General features: G+C 24.4%; 1 protein-coding gene across 1 annotated transcript in view; it reads left to right on the top strand.

The window, feature by feature from the left end:
* Positions 1-23,993, top strand: part of LOC136979121 (uncharacterized) — a 190,057-nt gene that overhangs the window by 113,718 nt on the left and 52,346 nt on the right. The window contains 4 exon segments of the mRNA XM_067275049.1: positions 8,463-8,582; positions 9,372-9,505; positions 15,421-15,544; positions 16,837-17,042. Coding sequence (XP_067131150.1) covers positions 8,463-8,582; positions 9,372-9,505; positions 15,421-15,544; positions 16,837-17,042 — 584 coding nt within the window.

Below are 23,993 nucleotides of genomic sequence, written 5' to 3'. Positions count from 1 at the left end.
TATATTTAATTATTTTCTTGTCCCCATATTAATAAAATAACGTATTGATATTAAATACTTTCAGTTAAAAACTTACTTAGAATATTGAATATGAAAACATGTAGGCCTAATAGAAAGCTGTTTTAACGGAAAAAGTTAGAATATTTTAGTAATATTATAAATACTAATAAAATAAGATACAATTAGTATTTCATTTACTACTATTAACTTATTACTAAAATAAATTATTAGTAATGTTATAAAAAAACAATCGAAAAGACCCATAGAGTTTAAATTAACCAAAAGATATTTTTATTTCTTTTTATTTTATCAAGATATTGTCATATTTATCTTTTAACACAAAACAATATTTCAGTAATTGTCTTTATATTGATTTGTTTTACGTATTATTCTGTATTTATATGTGATAGATAAATGGTAATAAATATCATAATGTATCTAGTGTTAGGTGTTAGTTATAATTTGTAATGTTTTATTCTAAATTCAAATTAAGTTACAAAGTTACAATTGTATAAGAATCAAAATAATTAAGAATAGTCAACTTATATCCCAGTTTTACACATGTAATCTATTACATGTGTAAAATATTTCAGCCGATAACTATATTAGGACAAAATATAAAATTAAGTTTAGTATATAATTATTTTGTTTATTTTAAACGTTTATTCACAAAAAGGAAGAGTTTCCCTGTTAGTTTAGTGCATAATTGTACATATTTCATTACTGAATATACGTTTAGTACACTATATTACGTAAATATATAAAATTAAAGAAATTGGCCAATTTTATAAAATAAAATTTCCTTCGGTCTTTTATAAATTTATTAAGCTGTATTAAAATCATTAAAATGCTATTATGTAATTACGTTAATATAAATAAATAATATAAGTATAAGAATTCTAAAATTTCACATTTCTATTTTTAATGAATATGCTCAATTTATTGTTATAATGTTTATTTATATCAATATCTGCGGTGTATTTTATTTTATTTTCGACTCAATAAAACTTTTATGTGTTGATTATTTATGTATTGCGTAATTTTGTCAAAATATTTAATAGAAATTCGCAATACTATTATTTTGAACTAATGATGCTTTAGGATTTTCATATAATCACTAAACTTGTATGAAATATATTACATTTTAATTATTTTAAAATATATATTTGTCTTATAATGCTTTATCAAAATAAAGAAAATTAAGTTTTTTAAAAATTATTTTTCAGGATATTAGTCATACTTTTTATTCATGATATCAATTAAATATTTTAAAAAATTTCTCTTGACTATCAATAAATTTTGCATGTTTAATATGAAAATAGCCATTTTACGTTTCTTTTTAAATCATTTTAAATTTAAAGAAAACTTAAAGTAATTAACTCTTTTTTTGTTATAACTTTATTTGCTATAAGTGTTTTAATTTTCTCTCATTTATAAAACAGCATGCTTTAAAACTATTTATATTTGAAATCAATTTTGTTTTAAAGATCTAAGCTATATTTCTATATTTTGTTGTTATATTTTTTATATTAATTAACAGAGATTCTAAAACTCCGTGCTAGTTAATGTTTATACTTTAATATTCTTTTATTGGATGTTTATCGATTAAAATCTGTTAGAATATTTGAATATTTAGGTTTTCTTTTTCAATTTATAGGTATAGAAAATGTTAACTAGGATTTGATATTATTTTACTACGTTTTAGTAAAGATAAGATAAATTATGTGTTCTTAGAGGTTATAGATTTTGTCATTTTTTATCATTCGAACAGGCTTTACAGTCCTTATTTGTATTTTCTTATTTTATTTTTTCTCTTCAAACTTTTTGAGATATAATTTTCAGATTTTTGCTACAGAAAAGAGAGGCAAACAATTATAAAAATTCTTTCTTAATTTTTCAAACTTTAAGCTGTATTATTTAGAAAACAACCTTGAAAATATTTTGATTAATTTAAATATAAATTTTCACATTAAACATTTAAAGATATTCAAAAAATAAACGTTATCTTTTCAATATAACAAATTGATCCAGACGTAATATATAATAAACTTTGTTTTCGTAATACAAAAATTCACATTATAGTAATTCCTTCCTTTCTGAAATAGGTTATTATATAAATAGGGTAAATAGATGCATCTGTACTAGCTATTAATGGAGTAAGTTGTTGCAAAATAGTAGCCTTTCTAATAGTTTTATTAGTATGCTTTACCATACTTTACCATCTATGTAGGTTACTGTATATCTATTATAACAAAATAAAAAATATTACATAATTTCTAGTATCGAATATTATAATTCAATAATAATAACTTAGAATAAATTTTTATATTAATTTAAAACTTAACTAATATAATTTTAAGTTAAAAAAAAATAAACATATTTACCAACGAATAATTTCGCTATTATTCACTAGATTTTAAAACAATCTAATTTAGTTTTTAAGCAATAATCCATACAAAAACATACAAAATTTTCTATCTTTATTAATTAATGGCTTTCAATGTAGGATTATGCCAATTTCTATTTGGCGAAAAATATGATTTAAATCACATATTAAGAAATAACCTATACTTTTAATTATATTAATTACTTAATATACAAATATATTAAAATCGATTATGCTTATTTTCGAGTAGAAAAAAAAAATACTAATAATTTAGTTAGAATAAATTATTGTACTGAACAACATTGTCTATTAATAGTTTCTAAATTTAAAATCTAACTATGTCGTTTCTGTAAGCTTCTTTTTTCTTCTGGCTTCTGTATCTAGAAACGTTTTAAAACGTCATTATTAAAATGACTATAATCATAGTATTTCTTCCATAAATCATTAAATTTCGCAGATAAAAAATGTGAAAAATCTTTTTTTTTTTCTCTAGTAACTACTAGAGTTCTTTCTCAAATCAATTCAAAATTATTACTTTATATTTGAAACCTTATATAATTTCTTAAATGATCGATAGTTTAGTAGTTTTTAAAAACAAATGTAATAATTCACGCTTTTAATAACAAACCTCTCTCTGAACTAAATATAAAAGATAAATAGGTAAACTTGAAATTAAAAATGTGGTTAAAAACTAATTCAATCTTTAACATCAACATTGATACTTAATTTATAAAATGAATAAAGTAAAAATTACTAAGTGTTATATTAATTTATTTTCAAAATTATAAAGTATTCATCTTGAATGAAGTAAAAATATTTCACTTTATTTGATATCGGTTTCTCTGGTATTCAATAAGACAAATAGGTGAAATAATCTTTTAACAAATGACCAAAACTATATATATATATATAAAATTACTGACATTTAAAAACAAATATTACACTGCTTTTATGTAAACAAACCAATTTTAAATATTTAATAAATGTATAATTATTGTGAAATCCACGTACACAAGATGCAATGTGGCTAGCACATTTTTAGACATTTTAAATTCTTTATATATGGAAACATTATTGTGCTAATATTTGATTTAACAAATACCGATAATAAATAAGGAATTAATAAATAATTGGTTATTCGTTAACTACTTTTTAGTGTAAGTCGAACATATTTATTTCCAAATAAGTGTTTATTTTCTGCATTAATATATTTATTAGTTTCGTATATTACACGTTCTTTATTGTTTAAAATTTAATCGTAAACAGCTCAAAGACTGTATTCTATATTTTAACTTTAAAAATTTTTTTTAGAAATATAGTTATTTTTTTATTCATTTTAGTTCTTTATTGTATAAAATTAATTTTTATATTTTCATTTAATTACAGTTACTTTATTATGAATTTAAACGTTGTAGTCATGTGTAAAACATAAAGTTAACTAAATTATTCTATTTACAAGAACCATGTTTATTATAAAATCTACCAGAAGCAAACCGGAATCTAACTATTTGAAATTCGCTAGAATATAGAAAGTTATAAATAATCTAATCGAAAATAACAAAAGTAATAATGTTTGTTAACACAATTATCATTGAATATTGAATGGTTAATAAATAAGCATTTTTAATGTAACAATATTAGGTAACTTAGTTTTATATTAATATAAAACTACTAATATAGATTAAAGTAGAAAATATGTGAAAAGAAGTTCATTGCCTCATTGTTACACATGTTTAAGTAATTATTTAGATAATCAGAGTTTAAACTTTATTCATTTCATTAATTTTTATCTTAATAAAACTCTATGACCGAAATCATAAATATTGAATAGGCTGTAATCGAAATTATTGAATAGACTAATCAAAATTTATGTCAATAAAGTTAACTATTTGTAAAATTGCTATATAAATATTTTATACTTAGCGAAAGTATTAAAATCTCAATATTTAGCCATCAGTATTCTAACCATTCTGTAATGTTAATGCCAATTACATTTAATAAGAAATTAAGCAAGCTTTCTATAATTTTAAGATATTCAATAATAAATAAAAGTACGATTAGCTGAATTTTATAATTAATTTGATTCATTAATCGTGATTTAAATAAATGTATTATTTTCTAATAGTTTAATTCTTTGAATAAGTATACTGTGTATATTTACTCCTTTATTCAAAATTATATTCTATTCATAATTTTAAAACTTGTGTTAATAAATTCGTTTCATATATTTTGTTGATAGGCCTATATATTGATTTTATAAATATATTCTTATTTATTATACGTCTAATTAGGGTAGATTATATTTAATTTTTGTTCATTGTGTAGAACAGCGTCATAAAATAATAAATTATTTATAAATATCATTTGATACTATATTGAATTAAATCAAAAATAACTGCAATTATAAAACTTTTAGAATTAGCTTATTTGTTCACTATTTTAAAGATCGATAAAATCATCACAAACTTTTATCGTAATTAATATAATCAAACTATTAATTTTCAAGTTTATTTTCTGTAGATAAGTATAGTTCTTTATTATACATGTTTATAAACCTAAATGTACAACTAAATTATGTAATTTTATCTATCCAGGGGCGGATCTAGGTTTTTCGGGGCGTAGGGCTTATTGAAGTCCAATGGGGCCCCATTTTTTGTTAGATTAAGAAATCAATTGATCACAATAAAATAAATAACACTATAAATTACCATCATTATTATATTATTAATATTAACTTTTTTTTACTATACGATAAGTGCTCATTGTTAATGAAAAAGTATTAAAAATTTATGATGCTAATTCAATTTTTGTAGGCCTTTGACACTTGGGGGCCCAGGGCTTAAGTAGATCCCCTTCTATGTAAATCCACTTCTATGTCTACCCATATACCGTACTATCAATCCTTAATTTTCACAATTTAATAAGCTTGTAATCATTTGTTAGCATAATTTGTATGTTCACATAAGCAAACAAAATAGAATATCGGTTTAAAGCAATAAAAATCGAAGTAGCTCCATCAGCACGTAAAAAAACTCTTATCGATTTGCAATAAATGCTATATTAAATAATAATTAGGATTTTTCATAATTCATTTGTTTCCAATTATTAAGTAAAAAAAATATTTTTACATATATTTTTAAATCAAAGATTCATTGAAAGTTATTATTTATCAAAATTTATTTTCTGCTTTAAAACTCCCATTATTAATTAAAGAAAGTTCAATGAATTAATATAAGCCAAAATAAGTAAATATAAAAATGTCATCTTATGGAAGAAGTTATGGCAATAAAATATTCTTGCCATATCCTTTTCCTATTATAATATTAATATAAATAATATTCTACTAGCTATGAAATAATAACGACTACAAAACCCACAGGCGCATTCAGAATTTAATCTTGGGGAACAGAGTTGAACGAATAAAAGATTTTAAATGCGAATTCAATAAAATCCCATTTTATGTGACTGCTAATTCACAAGTAATATAGAAATAGAAGACACTACATAATATAAATAAAAAAGTGAATTCTAATTATGAAAATATTTTTGGAAAATTTTCTAGTTTTTTCCCCTTTTTCTTTGGGGGTGTCAGGTACGCCACTGACAGAATATATTCGCTATTACTTTACATTTAATATTTGAAATTGTATTTTAAAAATTATAGGCCTAATATATAGAGTACGCCTAATAAATGCATAGGTAGCCCTTTATTAGGATTTTAGTGTTTAAATTTAAAGATTATTCTTCTTCATCCTTTTAGTGAATAACTTTAAGTTCTAAATTGAGAAAGTAATTGACTAAATGAAATTTTTATTCATTTTATGTGTAATTTGGCCTAAATGTAGGCGAAATTTCTATTCGACAAGCCCAAATTTAGTCTAGCGTGTGATAAAACGCAAAATACCAAATAAAATGTACTCTTACGATACTATTAGAATAAATAAGAAAATAAATTAACATACATAAACGATTTTTTTAAGGCAGACAAACGATAAATATGAAACATCAACAAATTTCTAAAGCAGAGGATAGTTAATTGCTGCGCTGACATTTCGTCAGTGATTGGTTGAATCGCTAATGTTACCTTGGCAACCAGTGAAGACGATGGAAGTAAAAACTTTTTCTAAACTTGAAGTTAATATAAATATTTGGATTCTAAATCCGACTGATACTTTAAATTATAAAAATATTCTACTTTAATAACAATAAATATTTCTTTCAAGAATAAATAAAACAAGATCAAATCCAATATTTAATATTTAGACTTATAAATGTTAATGTAAGTGATAAGTGAATTATAAATTAACATAAAAGTGCAAGGAGTGATATTAATTCTGTTTTTAAATTAATTATAATTAATGAAATGTTATGTTTACGGTTATACAAATAAAAATGAATAAATTTTAGTAAAAATAATTATTAAGTTTATAATTCATTACTTTCAAAGTAATGAATTTTAAACTTATTTTAAACTTATAAATTTCAAATAATTTCGTAAGAATTAATCCTCAAGTCCAATCAAAGAGTTTTCGAATTGAAATTTTGGTCTTCGTAACGTTCGTGTTATTTTTTTCTATAATTTTTTTTCGAAATGAAGACGTGTTAGGTAAACAATTGCTATGAAAATATGCTATATAAAATTTCTTTAATTATTAAAAAGTTAGAATTCTGCTATGTAATCATAACAAACATTGTACGAGACAGATTCAATAAATAAGATGTCAAAGAAAAATAACTTAGCGTACAAGGTTGAGACTAATAATAGAGAGGAAAGGAGTATACAGTAATGCGACCATGTACTGTACCAATAGTTTACATAAGAGCTAAACCGCGTAGTGTACGCAAATTTCCACCAGACAGGTACAACCTGACAAGTGGCAATTGCGTCCACTACGCGGTTTAGAAAATGGCGTTGCCGTATCAAACTGCACCAGAATTGAACAGCGAGCTGTTATTCAATTTTTCGACAGCCTTCGGCCTAGTGATATCCTTCGCAGGATATATGCACAGTTTGGAGAGTCGTGTATGTCGCTACAAAAATTTGGGTTTAAGAGACTATGCGACTCATTATCTACGTTTTTGTTCGGTCTTCCATGATCTCAAAAGTTCAAAGTTAATCCACTTACAAGCTTTTTGCAGCAACATGCACTATTCTCCAATATTGTGTTTTCCATAATTCTAATTTGTAAATGTAATGCCGAAGGCATTACATTTACAAATTAGAGAGATCCATCACAGATTGTAGTAATGCCGAAGGCATTACATTTTACACAGTCTATATATTGCAGGAGTAGTATTTTCTTTAGCGTACATTTTGAAAAGTTTTGAAGCTTTTATGTAGCCTATTAAACTATTTCATGTGTTTAAATCCTGAGTGTAATACCTACTTTCTGTATATTCTGTAGAAAAGTTATTTTTAAGTTAATAAAGATGTAGAAAATTAAACGAATTTAATTTTTTAATTCGTATTATTTTCTATTTTTATGAGCTTTAAATATTTTATTAAAACAAGTTTGTTGAAGAAAATTTTGTTAAAGTTTGGAGAATATAAGCCTATATATTTTTAATTCTTAATACATGTTTTCTCAGATTTAAAAATAAACTAATAATGTATTAAATTTATTAAATTTTAAATATAAATGAATATAAGTAAAACATTAATTTAATATTAATTCGGAATATTCATTTGTAATAATCATATCAATAGAAAAAATATATATAATTTTAAAATTTACAGCAGATTGGTTTATAAAAAGCAAACCTGAATTGTCTTGGACTCATCTAAACTTATTTTAAATAGCTTTATTATGTAGAACTTATTATAAGTACTATTAAGTTTTATAGCAATGTAATTTATTAACTTATAATATAATATTTTCGATTATGTTATAACAAAGGACATATTATATGATATACAATAACTAATAATAAGAAATTAATTTAATAAAAAAATTTTCTATGCTAATTTATCTGTGGATTAGTTTTAAAATGATCGGTATCTGTTTGGTTTATTTATAAAAATGTATTTAATATCAGAAATCATTTCAAAAGGTAAATATGCTATTCTAATTTACAGTATGTCATGAATATGCCGGAAGATGATCCACGAAGGATGGATGAAATCCGAAAATATGCTGCTATTTATGGTCGATTTGATTGCAAAAGAAAACCTGAAAAACCATTGACTTTACATGAGGTAAACTCGAAAATAGCAAAATTTATCAATTTTTTTTTTAAATAATAGAATTACTTTAAGTATCTAATTAATTATTTTCAATAACTGTTTTTCCTTTTTCAAAAATGCTTCTTTGTATTTATGTTTATATATAACGTAACGCAAAGAAGTATAAATATATATATTTCTATATCTTTATTATAAAGTTTTTACATGCTTATGTAGGCATAATAAAACCAACATATTTCATTTTAAAGCCTTATTTGCGTAAAAAAATACTTGAATGTGGAAAAGTAACTAAATGCTTACAGGCATTTATATTAAAATTTTTTAGTAGACGAACGAAACAATACTTAAAATTATAATTTGTGATAAAATAATATTTCATTAGCATTAGCGAAAGTAGAAAACTTGATACTATACTTATAAGATATTTTTAATTAAATTTTAATCTGTTAGTAGAATTAAAAAATTATTTTCTTATTTCAAATTAAAACACTTTTTAATAAATACAATAATAAATTTACACAAAGACCTACATAAAAGATTATACAATATTCGTTCGTTTAACACGTTTATTTATATAATTTATTCAAATATATCTGTACAAATCAAACATTTTAAAGTCATACCATAGAATTATTAAACGGCGAATAGATACAGAATTTTAAATCATATAATAATAATTAGATTAATATAACTTAATTAATACAGACCTGTGTTAAAGTTGAAGGATTGAATTAAATTAGAAAAAAATTAACTAAATTCATTTAAATCGAAATATTAACTAATAACTAATACGAATTTTAGGTATCGGTGAATGAGGCTGCAGCACAAATCTGTAAGCACATTCCAGCTCTTCTTACTCGCAGAGATGAGTTGTTTCCTTTAGCGAGGCAGGTGGTTCGAGACAGTGGCTATCAGTATTCTAAAGGACATTCAAGGTATTTATTAGAGTATTAATGAACTATCGATATTAAAATCTAAAATTTTATTTATAAATATAACGTTAAGGCAAATGTTAGTTTTATATGTATTGTAACAACAATTAAATTAAAAAGACTGTAACAGAGAATAAGATATATATTTAAAATATAATCATAAATTTATTAGAAATTAATTTTATTAGTCAGGTTGTTATTAAGAATAAAGTCTACAAGGTGTTAAAAACATTTAGCATTTATACGGTAGGTAATACACACCAAACTGAGTGAAAAAAACTTTAGTGAACATAGATAAAGAACTCAACCGTTCTAAGACATTAACAATTTTATATGTTAGCATCATGACTGATTTATTAGCTTCTATGTGTCACTTGCAATGTAAAAAGAGATGATAATCTTGCTAAATCTTTGCCTCGATATTTACAAAAAGTGTTCTACATGTCCTCCTTCCATTTCTACGCAGGCTTGGCATCATCTTATTCAGTGTTCCAAACTCTCTCAAAAATTTTCTCTATCGGATCATTTATCACAGAAACGGTTGAGTTTTCTACCTGTTTACTAATGTTTTTTTCACTCAGTATGGTATATACTATCTACCATATAAACGCTGAATGCTTTTAAACATCCTGCATATGTTTTTCTTGAAATCAGATTTTTATTTCTTGCATGGAAAGTTTATATAATTATTAGTTTCAGTTTAGCATTAATTTAGGAAAAACAACTTTTAAATGACCAACATTTAAGACACTTAAACTGACCGTAACTTATAATCAGAGAAACAATAAATAAATTTATAAAATGACAATTTTTAGAAATAATCTACTTATTTAAATTTATTATATCTATAACGTTCTAAAATGCAATTTTACATTGTTTAATTGATGTAATTTAATTGATTTTCATACATTTATAATCACATGAAAATGTCAAGTTTAATTATATCAAAATTAAAACAATTCTAGACAAATTAATTTCAATAATTTAAGTATATATGCCTATATATCAATTCGACCAAAATATATTAGTTTGTTTACAAATAACATATTTCAGCTTATGTGTTAATAGACTATGTTAATAACTATAGACATGCTTTCAAAATAGAATGTTTTAATAGTCGAATTCAAATAAATTTGTGAGTTAGAACACATTATATATATAATTATAACAAAATACGGCTTAATTATTATACACTGGGCAATTCAACAATGACTTTACAACTTTAAAAGTATAGCCTATAGACTTTTAATCAGAAGACTTATGGAATCGGTTCAGGCGTTAATTTATACCAAAACACGTCAGATTTTACCACGAACAGTCATTTTAGTTCGATGTGAACTCGAAGCAACGTATCTGCTGTCACTGATAACTGCGACAGAGATTCGAGCTCAGGCAAGATTTGTAGAAAAAGATGAAATAAATACTATATTTTTAATGAAACCCAATAGAACAAAAATCGAAGTGTCAAGTCTGGAAAACGAAGTGGTCATGCTATTAGTTCTGCTCGATCAATCCACGGACTTGGAACACATTCATCGAAGAAATCTCGGACATTTATACTGTCGTGGGGTGGAGTATCATGAAAAATAAAAATTCATGCGTTTTTCTGTGTCAACGTCATTTAACTGTGAAATGAGAAAATTTCCAACATATAGATACATGATACTGTCAATAATTCCCTAGTAGAAAAAGAAGAGACATTACTCTTTATTTTACCAATGACACAAAACATACTTATTTTTGGACTCACGAGTTTGTAGCTCGTAGATTTTCGAGGCTCCAAATCCTGCAGTTGTGTGTTCACTTTTCACTTTACCACTGAGATAAAATGTCGACTCATTACAGAAGATACTGTTGTCCAAGAATGTCTCGTCTTTCTCAATCCGATGCAACATTTCTGGACAGAATTTCCGACGACCCACTTCATTTGCGTTAGTAATTTTTGCAGCATTGAGAATTTGTAAGTTTAAGTGCAAACGTTTTCGTAAAACTCATTAAATGATATTTCACGAGACGCAGGTTGTGTTTCGTGAAATGACAGTTTCATGAGATGCACGTTGCGTTGATTTCCTAGGACTACGAACAAAACTCGCCCTTGTTTCACCACAGAATTAGGAACACGTGAGCTATCAGTCGATTTTTCATGATCAGAAAACCAGTCTCAACAAAATTTCAATGTCAAGAGTAAATATCAACAACAGGTCTAATTGGGAAATCCCTACTATACCGGCTACAAAAATTTCTTTGAACCATTGTCATGAATTTTATTTCTTCGAATCAAAATGAACAGCGAACGCACTCTGCACCAACTGAAACGCACGCCTCACAGTGACGGAATTTGGTACTGCAAGTCTTATGATTAAAAATTCTATATATGTTTTCTAAGTTGTAAAATATTTTCTGAGTCACCTTACATTATGAAAACATTGGTAACTATGCTGTATCCTTAAGGATTATTTTTCATTCTTTGAAGAATTCATAGGTCTTATAAAGTTTCTTTATTCTAAAATAGATAAGAGATGCTATTAATGATGTGTGTTTTTCCAGTGATTGGTTGGAAGTTGGAAATAAAGGATTGACAAACGTGACTGTCAAAAATTCAAAATCTTATAACTGGTTGAAGAGATCCAACCGTTTCAAGATTTTTATCTGACACACACACACACACACACCATTACTTCACATTCTTCTCTTTCAATCAGCCCCCCAAAAAGGTATAAGTTATATTTTAATATGCTTTTACTATTTATAGAAGCTACAAACGAAAAACGCCGTTGAAAAAGTTGAATTTCATTAATTCTATGCGATTGTCATATAATGTTCAAGACTATAGAATTTAAACTAATACAATGTAATGAAATCTGTCTACTCCTTACGTAGGACAGATTATAGATTGTAATATTATAATTAAAAACACATTTAAACGTAAAAAACTCTTTATTATAGAATTAATTGATAAACTATTGTCGATACTTATTAAAAAATCTGAAGATATTTTTAAAATAAATGTACATTATTTAAGCTGCAGGAAAAATACTCTGCAGGATTGCAAATACTCTATTTGTTTTGAATATTTAACACATTAACATAATGAATTATTAATAAATTTTTAATGATGTATGTTGTATTTTTATTTATTTTTTTATTAAATTAATTCATAATTTTCTTTTCAATGTACAATTCTATTCATTTCACACACTACAAAAAGTTATCTTACATTGTTAGATTATCAAGATATTTGGATTATAATTATAATCTTATCTTATAACTTCCTTATAAGATAAGATTAGAACAGATAGCTATTTATGGTAAATAGGTCTATATATAAAATACTTTAAATTTCGTTAAAAGGTATAAAATTGACTTTATTACAGATATACAACTTTTCATTTAGTTCTTGGAATTTTATATAGATATAATTTTAATATTAGACTATAAATTATTTATATTCATTTTAATTTTTATTTTTGAATAAAGCACGTTTGAGTTTATTTGCATGAAAGTTATAAATAAAAAATTAAATACAAATAAAAGTTAGACTTTGGAAAATTTCAAAATACTTAAATTTTGAATTAAATATTTCATTTAATGTAAATTTATTTAAATTAAACCATAATTCAAACAAAAACTAAATTTTTCCAATACAAAAAAGAAATATATTTAGCCATTTAATTACTTTTCAGAACACGTAATAATGAAATATAAATCAATAAAAATTTTTTTATTTTAGTATTCAAAATTTCTTATTGTATCAAATTTTAAAATAAAAACAAAATTACCATCTATTTATTATTAAACATCTTCTGAAAAATGGTGTGTATGTGTGTTTGTGTCTACTGTATATATAATAAAAATTATATGAAAGTGCTATTCAAACTGTCCGTAATTAACTTGTAAGACATTTAGTTATACTGTATTATTCTAATTTTGCACACATTTAATATCCCAAATATGAAGATATATTTTTTCATATAATTCTATACATAAAGTTTAGACACAGGGCTCGGTTTTTACTTTCTCGTTAAGTATTTTAAACTTATTTTCATGAATGCATTAGTTAGTTATTTTATAATATGGAGTATTTTAGCTTTTAGAGTATTAAAAATTGCATAAATTATTCATTCTTATAGAACAACAGCTCTAATATTAATAATAAAATTCATTTTGTCAGTTTTCTATTTTTTAAATAGTAAATTAAAAAGCATTCATAGCTAATTTGCAGATGCATTGTCTAAAATATCGGAAATAATTTAGTATATATTTGTTCTATTCATGTATAATGATCGTTACATTCGAATTTATTAATCATACCAAATAATATGACTTAATTATTAAACATAACAAATTGATTAACTATTATTTTGTAAAATATTTTTCAATTCAAACATCCTTAAATCAATAAAATACAAGCGTTAATTTATTTAAATAATAAGCAAGACTACAGCAATTTAACTTTGCATTTTAAGCTTAGAATTCATTTGAACAGATTTAATCTTATATTTTTAATTTGTATTTACATCTTATTGCTTAATATTAAACAAGAAATTTTAAAAAAATTATTATTATATTTTTAAATAGAATAAATATATTTCAGATTAATTTTGATTTTATCTTCTTCCTCTAAAGGCATTCTATCTTTCATCCAGATATAATTTTCTTTCAACAACCTAATGAATATCAGATTGATAAACAAATAATTATAATCTCAAAAATTGTTTATATGCTTAATAATTATTTTTGTTTCGATAACCTAATAATAATTCTAGGCCTAATGATTTTAATATATTAAGATTTTAGATATGATAAATTTTGACACTAATATTTCTAGCTGATAAACTATTCGATTCTAATGTAATGAGAAACAATATTAACTTCAATATTTTGATTTACACTAATTTTCAATTAAATGTTTCACTTATTATTATTAGTATTACTTTAAAAAACGCAGGCCTTAGGCGTAAATAATTAAACATACAAAAAATCTCTATTTTAATAATTATAGAATATAAAAATAGAAAAACAAAACGGAAGTACAATGAAACGGCAGCCTATAAGATTTATTATAATTTAACTTTTTATAACTTTTTAATAGTTATTATTGTTATGAAAAATTATTCATTATTTTTAATTTCAATTCTGACTTTAACTCACTTCATACATGCTTTATAAAAATCTGTTTATAAACAGAATATTTTTAAATAACAAAGTTACTTCTATAATAAAGAAATCAATTGCTTTAAGAATTGAGATTTAAGATTATGCATTCTACATCAAATGTTTTCCTTTCTTTTCTCCGTGAAGTAATATGTATATATATATATAAACAACAGAATTTCATATCGTTCTTTCGACAGTAGAATGTTTTACAATAAATTAACAAATTTTTCTAATAAAATGTTTTAGTCGTGATTTTCTACGAAAAGATTAAATTCTGTATAAACAATCATTTCTTCATTACATCATTCCATTGATTAGCTAGAAACAGAAAACAAATAACTGATAAACATAATTTTCTGAGATATGTATCATGTTATGAATGAGTGAATATCTCTGATCATTCTCATAACACGATTGAATATGAATCTGTCTACTTGAGTTTGCCTTCTACCTATCAATGAATGCTATATTATTCTGTAAAAAGTTTTATCAGAAACCTATACTAACAGAAAACGTTCATTTGAAGATGTTAAGCTATTTTGCATATATCTAGAATTCAAAGAAAAATGTAGCTATCTGATTTCAAATTTTCATAAGAATATTAAATGTTTTAAGAGTTTCACTTTAACGTAATGTTACTAGAAACGCGTAACTTTAATGAATATCTTTATAAATTAAACTATATATTGTTTTTATGTTATTGATACCTTCGGTAAAATCAGTTTTATCAATAATGTAAACAGTATGGACAACACTTGCAGGTCTCAGTGTTATAGTAAACCTTATGATGAAGAAACGTGCAAACGCATTCGACTAGATCAAAGCCCTAGTAATATACCCGTACCTGAAAAAGCCCAAATAGAAGATGAAGTGAAGAAGAGACAGGTAAGTAAAATTTTGTTACGCGCCATTTAATATGAAGAATATTCATAAATTCCATCTTCAAGAAGCACTAAAAAGAATAAAAGTACGCAATGTAAAGTTGTTATTACATTTTTACTAATAAATTTCATTGTTTTAGAATAAATTTTCAAATTATAGACCTTAGTAACTATTTATATTATATATTGAATACTATAGTCTTTAAAATATTGGCTTAAAGCTTAAGTTTTAATATTATTTAATAATAATTAAAAATTACTATTATGAAAAAGTTTTTTTTAAAATATCGCTTTTCTTATTCAATAAGTTTTTATTATAATTTGAATGAATATAAATTATTAATGAAGATATTACCGTTTTATATTCTTTCAACTTATTGAAACAAGTACTTGGATATCAAATTTACAGAGTAAAATATTTGCTTAGATCTTTCCATAGTTTCTCTAAAACGAAGTAAAAATTGCCATCTCCAACCTATATATCCAGAATAAAAATATTTGATTTGGTTTTAAGAAATTTTGTGACAACAAAAGAAATTGTTATAAACATATTCATATGTTCTGGAATATCAATAAATATTTGTAAAATCTAATAAACATATTTAAAAATAAAGCTAAAGTTTTTAAGAAGCACAACTTTATCAATCTCCATATTTTAAACTCGGAAAGTTGTCTTTTAATATTTAAATAGAATTAATTAAACTGAAAGGAAATAAAGATTTATAACATAATTTTGAAAAAAATATAATATCTTAAATCGAAACTTTGGTATGAAATTTCTTTCGCATATGAGCGTAAACTTTATATATGAGACTGAGTAAAGTAAAGGTAACAATTAATTTTTTGATGACTTTATTGATCGAAAGCATCAGCATCATGTAATTTGTGATTAACATAATTAATTAAAATTTATCATAATGCTATGCGATAACTAAAACGGTTACATCGCTTTTCGAAAGAAAAATGTATCCTAAATCAAATATTTTTAAGATTTTTTTTATGCTGGTCAGACGTATAGTTTAGAGAATTAACGGTGAAAAATCAGAAAACTAAATTTATAATTATTATTTTAATATAATGCCTTTATTAACAAGTAAAATTTAAAATATTTTACAAAATAGTTATTTTAAATTAGAACGATTACTTAATATTTTTACGGAGTAAATTTCAAAGTTTTATTATTATTAGCCTATTATTATTATTATAAGTGTTAATTTATTAAATTATTTTAATTACATTTAAAAAATTCTAATAACGGTTATATTACTGGAATATAATTGGTCTGCATTTACATAGGAGAAACTGGATGTTTTAGCAGAACAGTTAAAATTGTTAGGTAATCAACAAGAAGAATTGAAATCACGCTTACAGCAAGCAAGAGAACTTCAAAATTTTCCTGCAGTAAATCACGTTCAAGCTCAGTTAGAACAGATATCCACGCAACAGATGCAATATATCAATGAACAAAGTAAAATCAACAAAGAGCTAAGACGGCTGGACCGGTAAGTTTATGAAATTGTCTAAAATCGAAATAATGTATAATCATTTCAAAACGCTACATTACACGAATATTTTCTAGCATTGCCTGTTGATACGATTTAATACAGGAGAATCTATTGTGGCATTGGCCGCAGAAGAAACAAGTTCAACTTAGCAGATTATATCTGGCAGATTGCCTATATACTGTTCCAAACAGTGAAATAAACTGGTTCAAGGTGTGGCTATTTTACAATTGGATATATTCAAAAAGATAGAACAGGGAGGGGGATCGATTGGCTTCATATATTCCTAAATAAATGCGATTCCTGATTTAAGTACTATAATTTAATTTCTATTCTCTGTTATTTATTTATCATTTTAAAGACTTTTTCAAAATTTTTATTTAAATATGAAGGAAATCTATCTCAAATCTCTTTTAAGGAAACCTGTAAGAATCAAAATCGATCTTATTAAATCACATTCTTAACTGATACAGCTGTATTTTAAGTAATTAATCAGAAAATATTAATATCATTCAAGAAAAAATTTTAAATTGCTATAAATCCAAACTTAATTTATAATATAATAACAAAAATCAACTTCTATTGAAGTCTTGAAATTTTTAGTTAAAGCAAAAAACCAAGAAAAAGCCTTTGGGGACTGAATTTTAATTAGAGAGAATTTTTATTTTATGTTTAATGCTATAATTTATAGTTTATAGCCGAACTGAATATATGTTTATTTTACAGATAAAAATGCAGTTAAAATTATATTATAGCAAAATGAAAATATATATTAGTGTAACGTTTATAAATATTTTTGATAAGTTTCGGAAGAAATACTTTTAAAATGCCAAACTATCAGCTTTTTTGCACATGCACACGCAAATTATATTTTTCTGCCACAGCTTCATGGGCTTGTATTGTATATCTTTATCAAACTGCTTAATGCAAATTTACATATTAATATATAATATAAATAAATATAAGTTTATATTTATTTAATATATATTGCATGTTGTATAAAATTATATATTTATTTAAAAAATGCATAATTCTTTTGCTAGTTATCAGTTCATATTAACGTATTAGATAATCGTTGAATTTCAGTTTTTAATATAAAAATTTACCATGTTTTATGATAAAATAAGAATTTGTATAATATTTGTTGCTATTATGTGATATTTTAAGTTAACAAATTTATCAAATATAAGTATTTTTTTAAAGTTTTATAATTTTAATATAGGCTAATTTATAAAAGTCATACAAATAAAACGTTATTTTTTTCAGTTTTCATTTAATAAAAAAACAGAAATATTAAAAATTATTTATATTATTATCATTTTTATGAGTGTGGAGCATCTTTTACAAATTCAATAATTTTTTACCTGTTTAAAATTTTTATCATTTATCTTGAAAATTATCTTTATTATTATATTCCAACTATTTTCATATGAAGTACATCATTAAAACAATTTCGTTAGAATTTATAAAAATATAAATTAATGTTTATTGAGATTTTCAAGCTCACAAACAAGTTATTAAATAATAAATAATAATAAATTTTTATCATATTAATTTAAAAGCTATGCTATCGTTTGCTGTAATACGTGTAATGAAAAAAGCTGTTATCATATATACATTTCCTTTTTCAGTTATCATTCAATATTAAAGATTTAACTAATCATTGAATTTTATATTTAACATAAACATTTTTCATAATTAACGGCAAAAATGAATGAAAAATTACAAATAATTCATTATATTAGCTCTGCTTAAGCTTATTTTTATTATATTACGGAATTATCCTGCAATATATAAATACAGATTTATTCATAGATAAGTACAACTTATATTTTATGATAATGCAAAATTATAATTCAACAATAACAATAATATATTAATAATAATAAATAGATTAATATGAAAGAGAAGATAAGTTATGTACTGTATATGAAAGATTTATTTCTGTAAATTATAACTTATACATCAAATAATATTGTATAATATAGGGTATTCTAGGCTATTTGTTATCTGCATTAAAGAATATTTAATTTTTTGCAATAATATCACAAGGAAAAATATGAATATTATAACCAATTCCTCAAAATTATGTTATTGGCCTAAATAAAAATTCGTTTTATAAACCATTCAAGTTATATAGATATACTTTGCTTTTGATAAATATTCTTTATATTTTTATTTTAATTTTTAACATAATTTCTTCGTGTCCTTTACTTAAGATTCAATAAGTAATTTAATATTTAGACATATGGACAAATTATTTAAATTTTTCAATAATATTTTAATAGAATATTTCGAAATTAACGAATAAATTAAAAACAAAAACGGCATTTTTTCCCCTTGATTTATTTTAAATAAATAGATCTTATACGAGCTAGACGGTAAAAATTCATGGGGGGGAGTATTTATTAACTGGATCTAAATGTGTCAAACAGCTGTGCAATTTGTTGTTCTGGAACTAGATTGTCTGATACAAGTTTTTCTTTTTTTTTACCGTTCTCTAGACGGTCAAGGACGTAAATAAGCTTTTGAAGAAAATTCCGGCATAAATGAATTAATTATTACTCCATTTTTTTCTATTAAGACTTACGACTTATCTGAAAATATTAGGTTATCTTGATAAATGAAATATTAATTTTTGTTTGTTTTTTTCAAAGTAACCAGTTTTTATGTTTTATAAATTAAAAGATATTCAAGGTTAATTTATCGACTAACTTATATCAAAGTAAAAATAATATATATTAAATAGTTTAACATACAAAAGTTTCAGATACAAATAAATTAATGACATACCATTTCTGGAGCCATAGCATAATTGCTCATGTATGACTCCAGATAAATTAACAAAATAGGTATAGACCTAATTCTACGAATCCACTCACAGTTGATTATTACAACTCATTTTATAAGCCGAAAACTATTTATTATGAATTTAGTGCATCTACCTAAACTATAGCACAACTGGTTCATATAGAGGAACAGATGTGATAATTCTAATAAGATGTCGTTCACCCGAAATAAAATATTTAATATATGGATAACAGAATCCACCTAGCTCTTAGTTAAAACCGCAAACTATTAAACAATACATAATTACAATTTGTTATATTGCACTTGTAATCTTGTTCAAATTAGGTCTAAAATTTATATTATCGAAATGCTTGTTACATAGTAATTTAAACAATCGAATAGTTTCTTTTAATGTTTAAGCTTACTTGGGCCTTGTATCAGTCAGGACTCTGATACAAGACCCAAATAAGAACAAATATTAAAAGACAAAATTAAGGACAAGAAGCCACTTCTACAAAACAATTGAATATATTAACATAAAATCATTATGCTACTAATTGATAATAAACTAAATTAGTTACGATCAGTTTAATTTCGTTTCTTATTACTATTTTATCGAATTCCAAAATGTGCATCTTTACTAGTTAAACAATACATTTTATACAATTCATACATCTCATAATGTATTTAGATCTAGACTAAGCTGTAGTTTATGTATTTTGTTTCCAATAATTATTAAACTTGTCGATAAACCGTAAACTGTAAGTTCTTAGGCTATTAAATTATAAGATTTTCACTAAAGGCAAATTTCTCCATCAAGAAAAAAATACTTTTCAGTTCGATTATAAACATTTTATCAAGCAAAACTAAAAACTTGTTTAATTGTTCAAAAAGTTAATAAAATTTTTAGTTGGTCAAAATCACTATTTAATATGACAACGTTACATTTTATTTTTAATATAGAGGCTATGTACTGTACATTTTATATTTCTTTTAATTTTCACATTTAATATTTTTTATTCTTCTTTAATTATAAGATATATATATATATATATATCAATGGATCACCTTTCCATTAAAACTGAAACATTTTACCTTTATCACAGTCAAAAACTGACTGTTAAGACTATGAGATTTGCTAGTCTATAAATGCTATCCAGTTTTTCTAGTGATGTTCATTAGATGATCTGTACTTACTACGTGTTTCCGATCATCACGCAAATTTCTCTTTCCAAAGTTAACTAATTATCGCAGTGCACGAGTGTGATATCAACCCTCCCTCGCCATTTCTACGCTACTGATCTCTAGGGCGAGATCCTAATGGACAGTGGAGCAATTTGTGCCAAAGCAACCTCGTTTGCATATTTTAATTTCGGAGATTAAAGGGAGAACATAAACAACCCCGAAGAGATGGAAAAGATGAATATTCATGAAGTGTGTAATCTGTTGTCCTACTTTCTCTACTACTTTTTATCCAATAGATGGCAGCACTAGATCGAAAGGTTTTTATTTCCTCCTTTCTCCCATTGGGAAAAGCAATGATCAATATCTTAACAAAGAGAAGCGGAGTAATATTCACAAACAGCCAACATAATTTTCATAGTCTACAACCTTGTATTGATATCTATTAATTAATATAATTTATGTAGGTCTGCATTACATAATTAAGATATATGGATATTTAGGAAATGTTCTAAAACTTTATGCAGGAAGAAAAAAAAATCAGAAATTATCGGTATTTGAGTACGTAACTAAATTATCCAAAAATAAAAATGTAAATTCACTGCCGGCTAATACAGTCCTCTAAGGGTTGTGGCAAACTTGATTTTTTTTTTACTTCATGCAAATGATCTTTGCATTTCATTGAAACATTTGTTAGAATTTCTTTATATAAATTATACCCTTTCAGGTATGAGGTAAAAATCAGCTGTATTTAAGAAACTTCATGAAAATTATACATTACAAAAAATTATGAAACGTTAATTCAATTAATTCGTTGAAATTTAAATTTTAAGTTGCGTTTTGCACTTATTGCCAGTAAAAAAATTGACCATGGTGTGAAAATATGGTTAAATATAAAGTATTGAAAATTTTCTTTAAGAGATTTTTAAGAGTGTTTTCTAGTTTCTGTAGCAGAATTTTGACATCTTGAATTTAATATACACCTTTAAATTTTAATGAGTCGATTACTTAAGTGTGTTTAAATTATTTACTTTTAATTGAGTCATTGGTAATTTGTATCATTTGATGTTCACTAACCTGTAAATGTAAATTTGTTTCTTAATACATACAAAATGATAAATTTCTTAATTTCTCCTGCTGCTTGATATATTACTCTTGTAGAACATAAACTTCCACTGTTTCATTTATCAATGCTTTATACCAATAAATATTTTTAGGTTATTTGTATCTAAATAAATGAATATATTTATCAATTAATAATTTTGCGTTATTTGCTATATCAACGTCTTGATTTTAAAAATATTTACTAATAAAAATTAAAAAAGACAATATTGGTTTTCGACAAACAAATTTTCATGAATTAATACAAGGAATGAATTGAATATGATATTTAAAACATTTTATATTACTAAATTATATATGTATATATGGGCTCACATAAAAAGCAAAGGAAATACGTCAGAGAAAAGTTACTTTAATAAATTAAGATTGCAACATAATAGATGGATAGAAATTAGTATAAGGAGGATACATTCGGAAAAAATCAAAAAACTTTGGAGAATATGCATTTACTAATTTTTAAATTAATGAAGGTATCAGTATGTGTAGAAATTAATACAATATAAGGAAATTCATATGATGATTTATTTTCAGTAATTTATTAGATGATAGAAAGAAATTAAATTAACGAAGAACACAAAAGATATAAACGCAAAAACTTTAATCAGAATTAGAGATCCTGCTAAAAAAAAACACTTTTGTTATATAGACTCGGGCGCCCTACATTGGGGCATGTGCCCCCCTTTATCATCGGTTTCTCTTTTCTTAATCATCAAGGGAGCTTGAAAGGTTTCATTTTATTGGGCTGCAATTTGAAAAACTGTAGACCTACAGTATAAATTTCCACTGTCGTCCGTCCGTCTGGCTGTCTTTCCTTAATTTCGAGAACGAAGTTAGGTAGATGAAAGACGAAACCAGATGTGGAAATCTTGGGGGCAGGAGGACCCGATTGACTGTATAATAACATCTGATACAAACCGGAAGTCATGTTATTTCAATTCAAAAATTTTCCCCTGAAAAAAGTTACATAGATGACTATTGTTAAAGGAAAAGTATGATATACAGGGGACAAGCCACTACTCATTTGGGCGGAGAGCATATATTTTAAATTAAATAAATTAAAAATATGATTAAAATTTTAAAATTAGTTACTCATTTTTATCACAGAAAACTTTTTTACTGATGACAAAATAAAAATAACGAACAATTCTTTATTGTGACATCGTCACAATGCCGGGCTGCCATTTTTAATTTATTTAATTTAAAACATATACCCTCCACCTGAAATTACAGTAGTAGTGTCTTTCCCCGTACATCATACTTTTCCTTTAACAATAGAGTCATCTATCTAACCCCTTTCAGGGGAAAGTTTTTGAATTGAAATAACGTAACTTCTGGTTTGCATCATGTTTGTATATAGTTAATCGGGGCCTCCTGTCCCTCAGCTTTTCATGTCTGATGTCGACTTTCATTTATCTAATTCCGTTCTCCAGATTAATAATAATTATTTTTTTGGCTGCAATGTAGACCTATAAGTTCCCACTGTCGCCTGTTTGTCCTTTCTTATTCTAGAAAATTTGTTCTAGAGGGTCGCGATTATTCTATCGAGTACCGAGGTATCACTGTAATCGAGGTAGCATCGAGAGGTATAGACTGATGAATTTCAAAATTTTGTTGTTATTTTAAGGAAAACAGAACTAGAAAGTATAAAAATTCAGGAGGTAATAAGAATTAGCGATTATTTTATTTCGGACTTAGAAAACAAAATTAGGTTAAAGTTGTCATCTCATTGCCAAATGGTTTCTCTGTGTATTTCGTTTCATTTCTTTACAGGCCCAAATAAATCATTACAAGTTAACAATTCTTATTAAATTCCACATGCTTCATAATTTTAAAATTTAAATTGCATAATGGTTTTTG

This window comes from Centruroides vittatus, unplaced genomic scaffold (genome assembly GCF_030686945.1).
Source record: "Centruroides vittatus isolate TY-2023 unplaced genomic scaffold, ASM3068694v2 contig_1154, whole genome shotgun sequence".
Lineage (NCBI taxonomy): Eukaryota > Metazoa > Arthropoda > Arachnida > Scorpiones > Buthidae > Centruroides > Centruroides vittatus.
The sequence above is the reverse complement of the archived record's forward strand: the minus strand, read 5'-3'. Positions and strand labels throughout refer to the sequence as shown.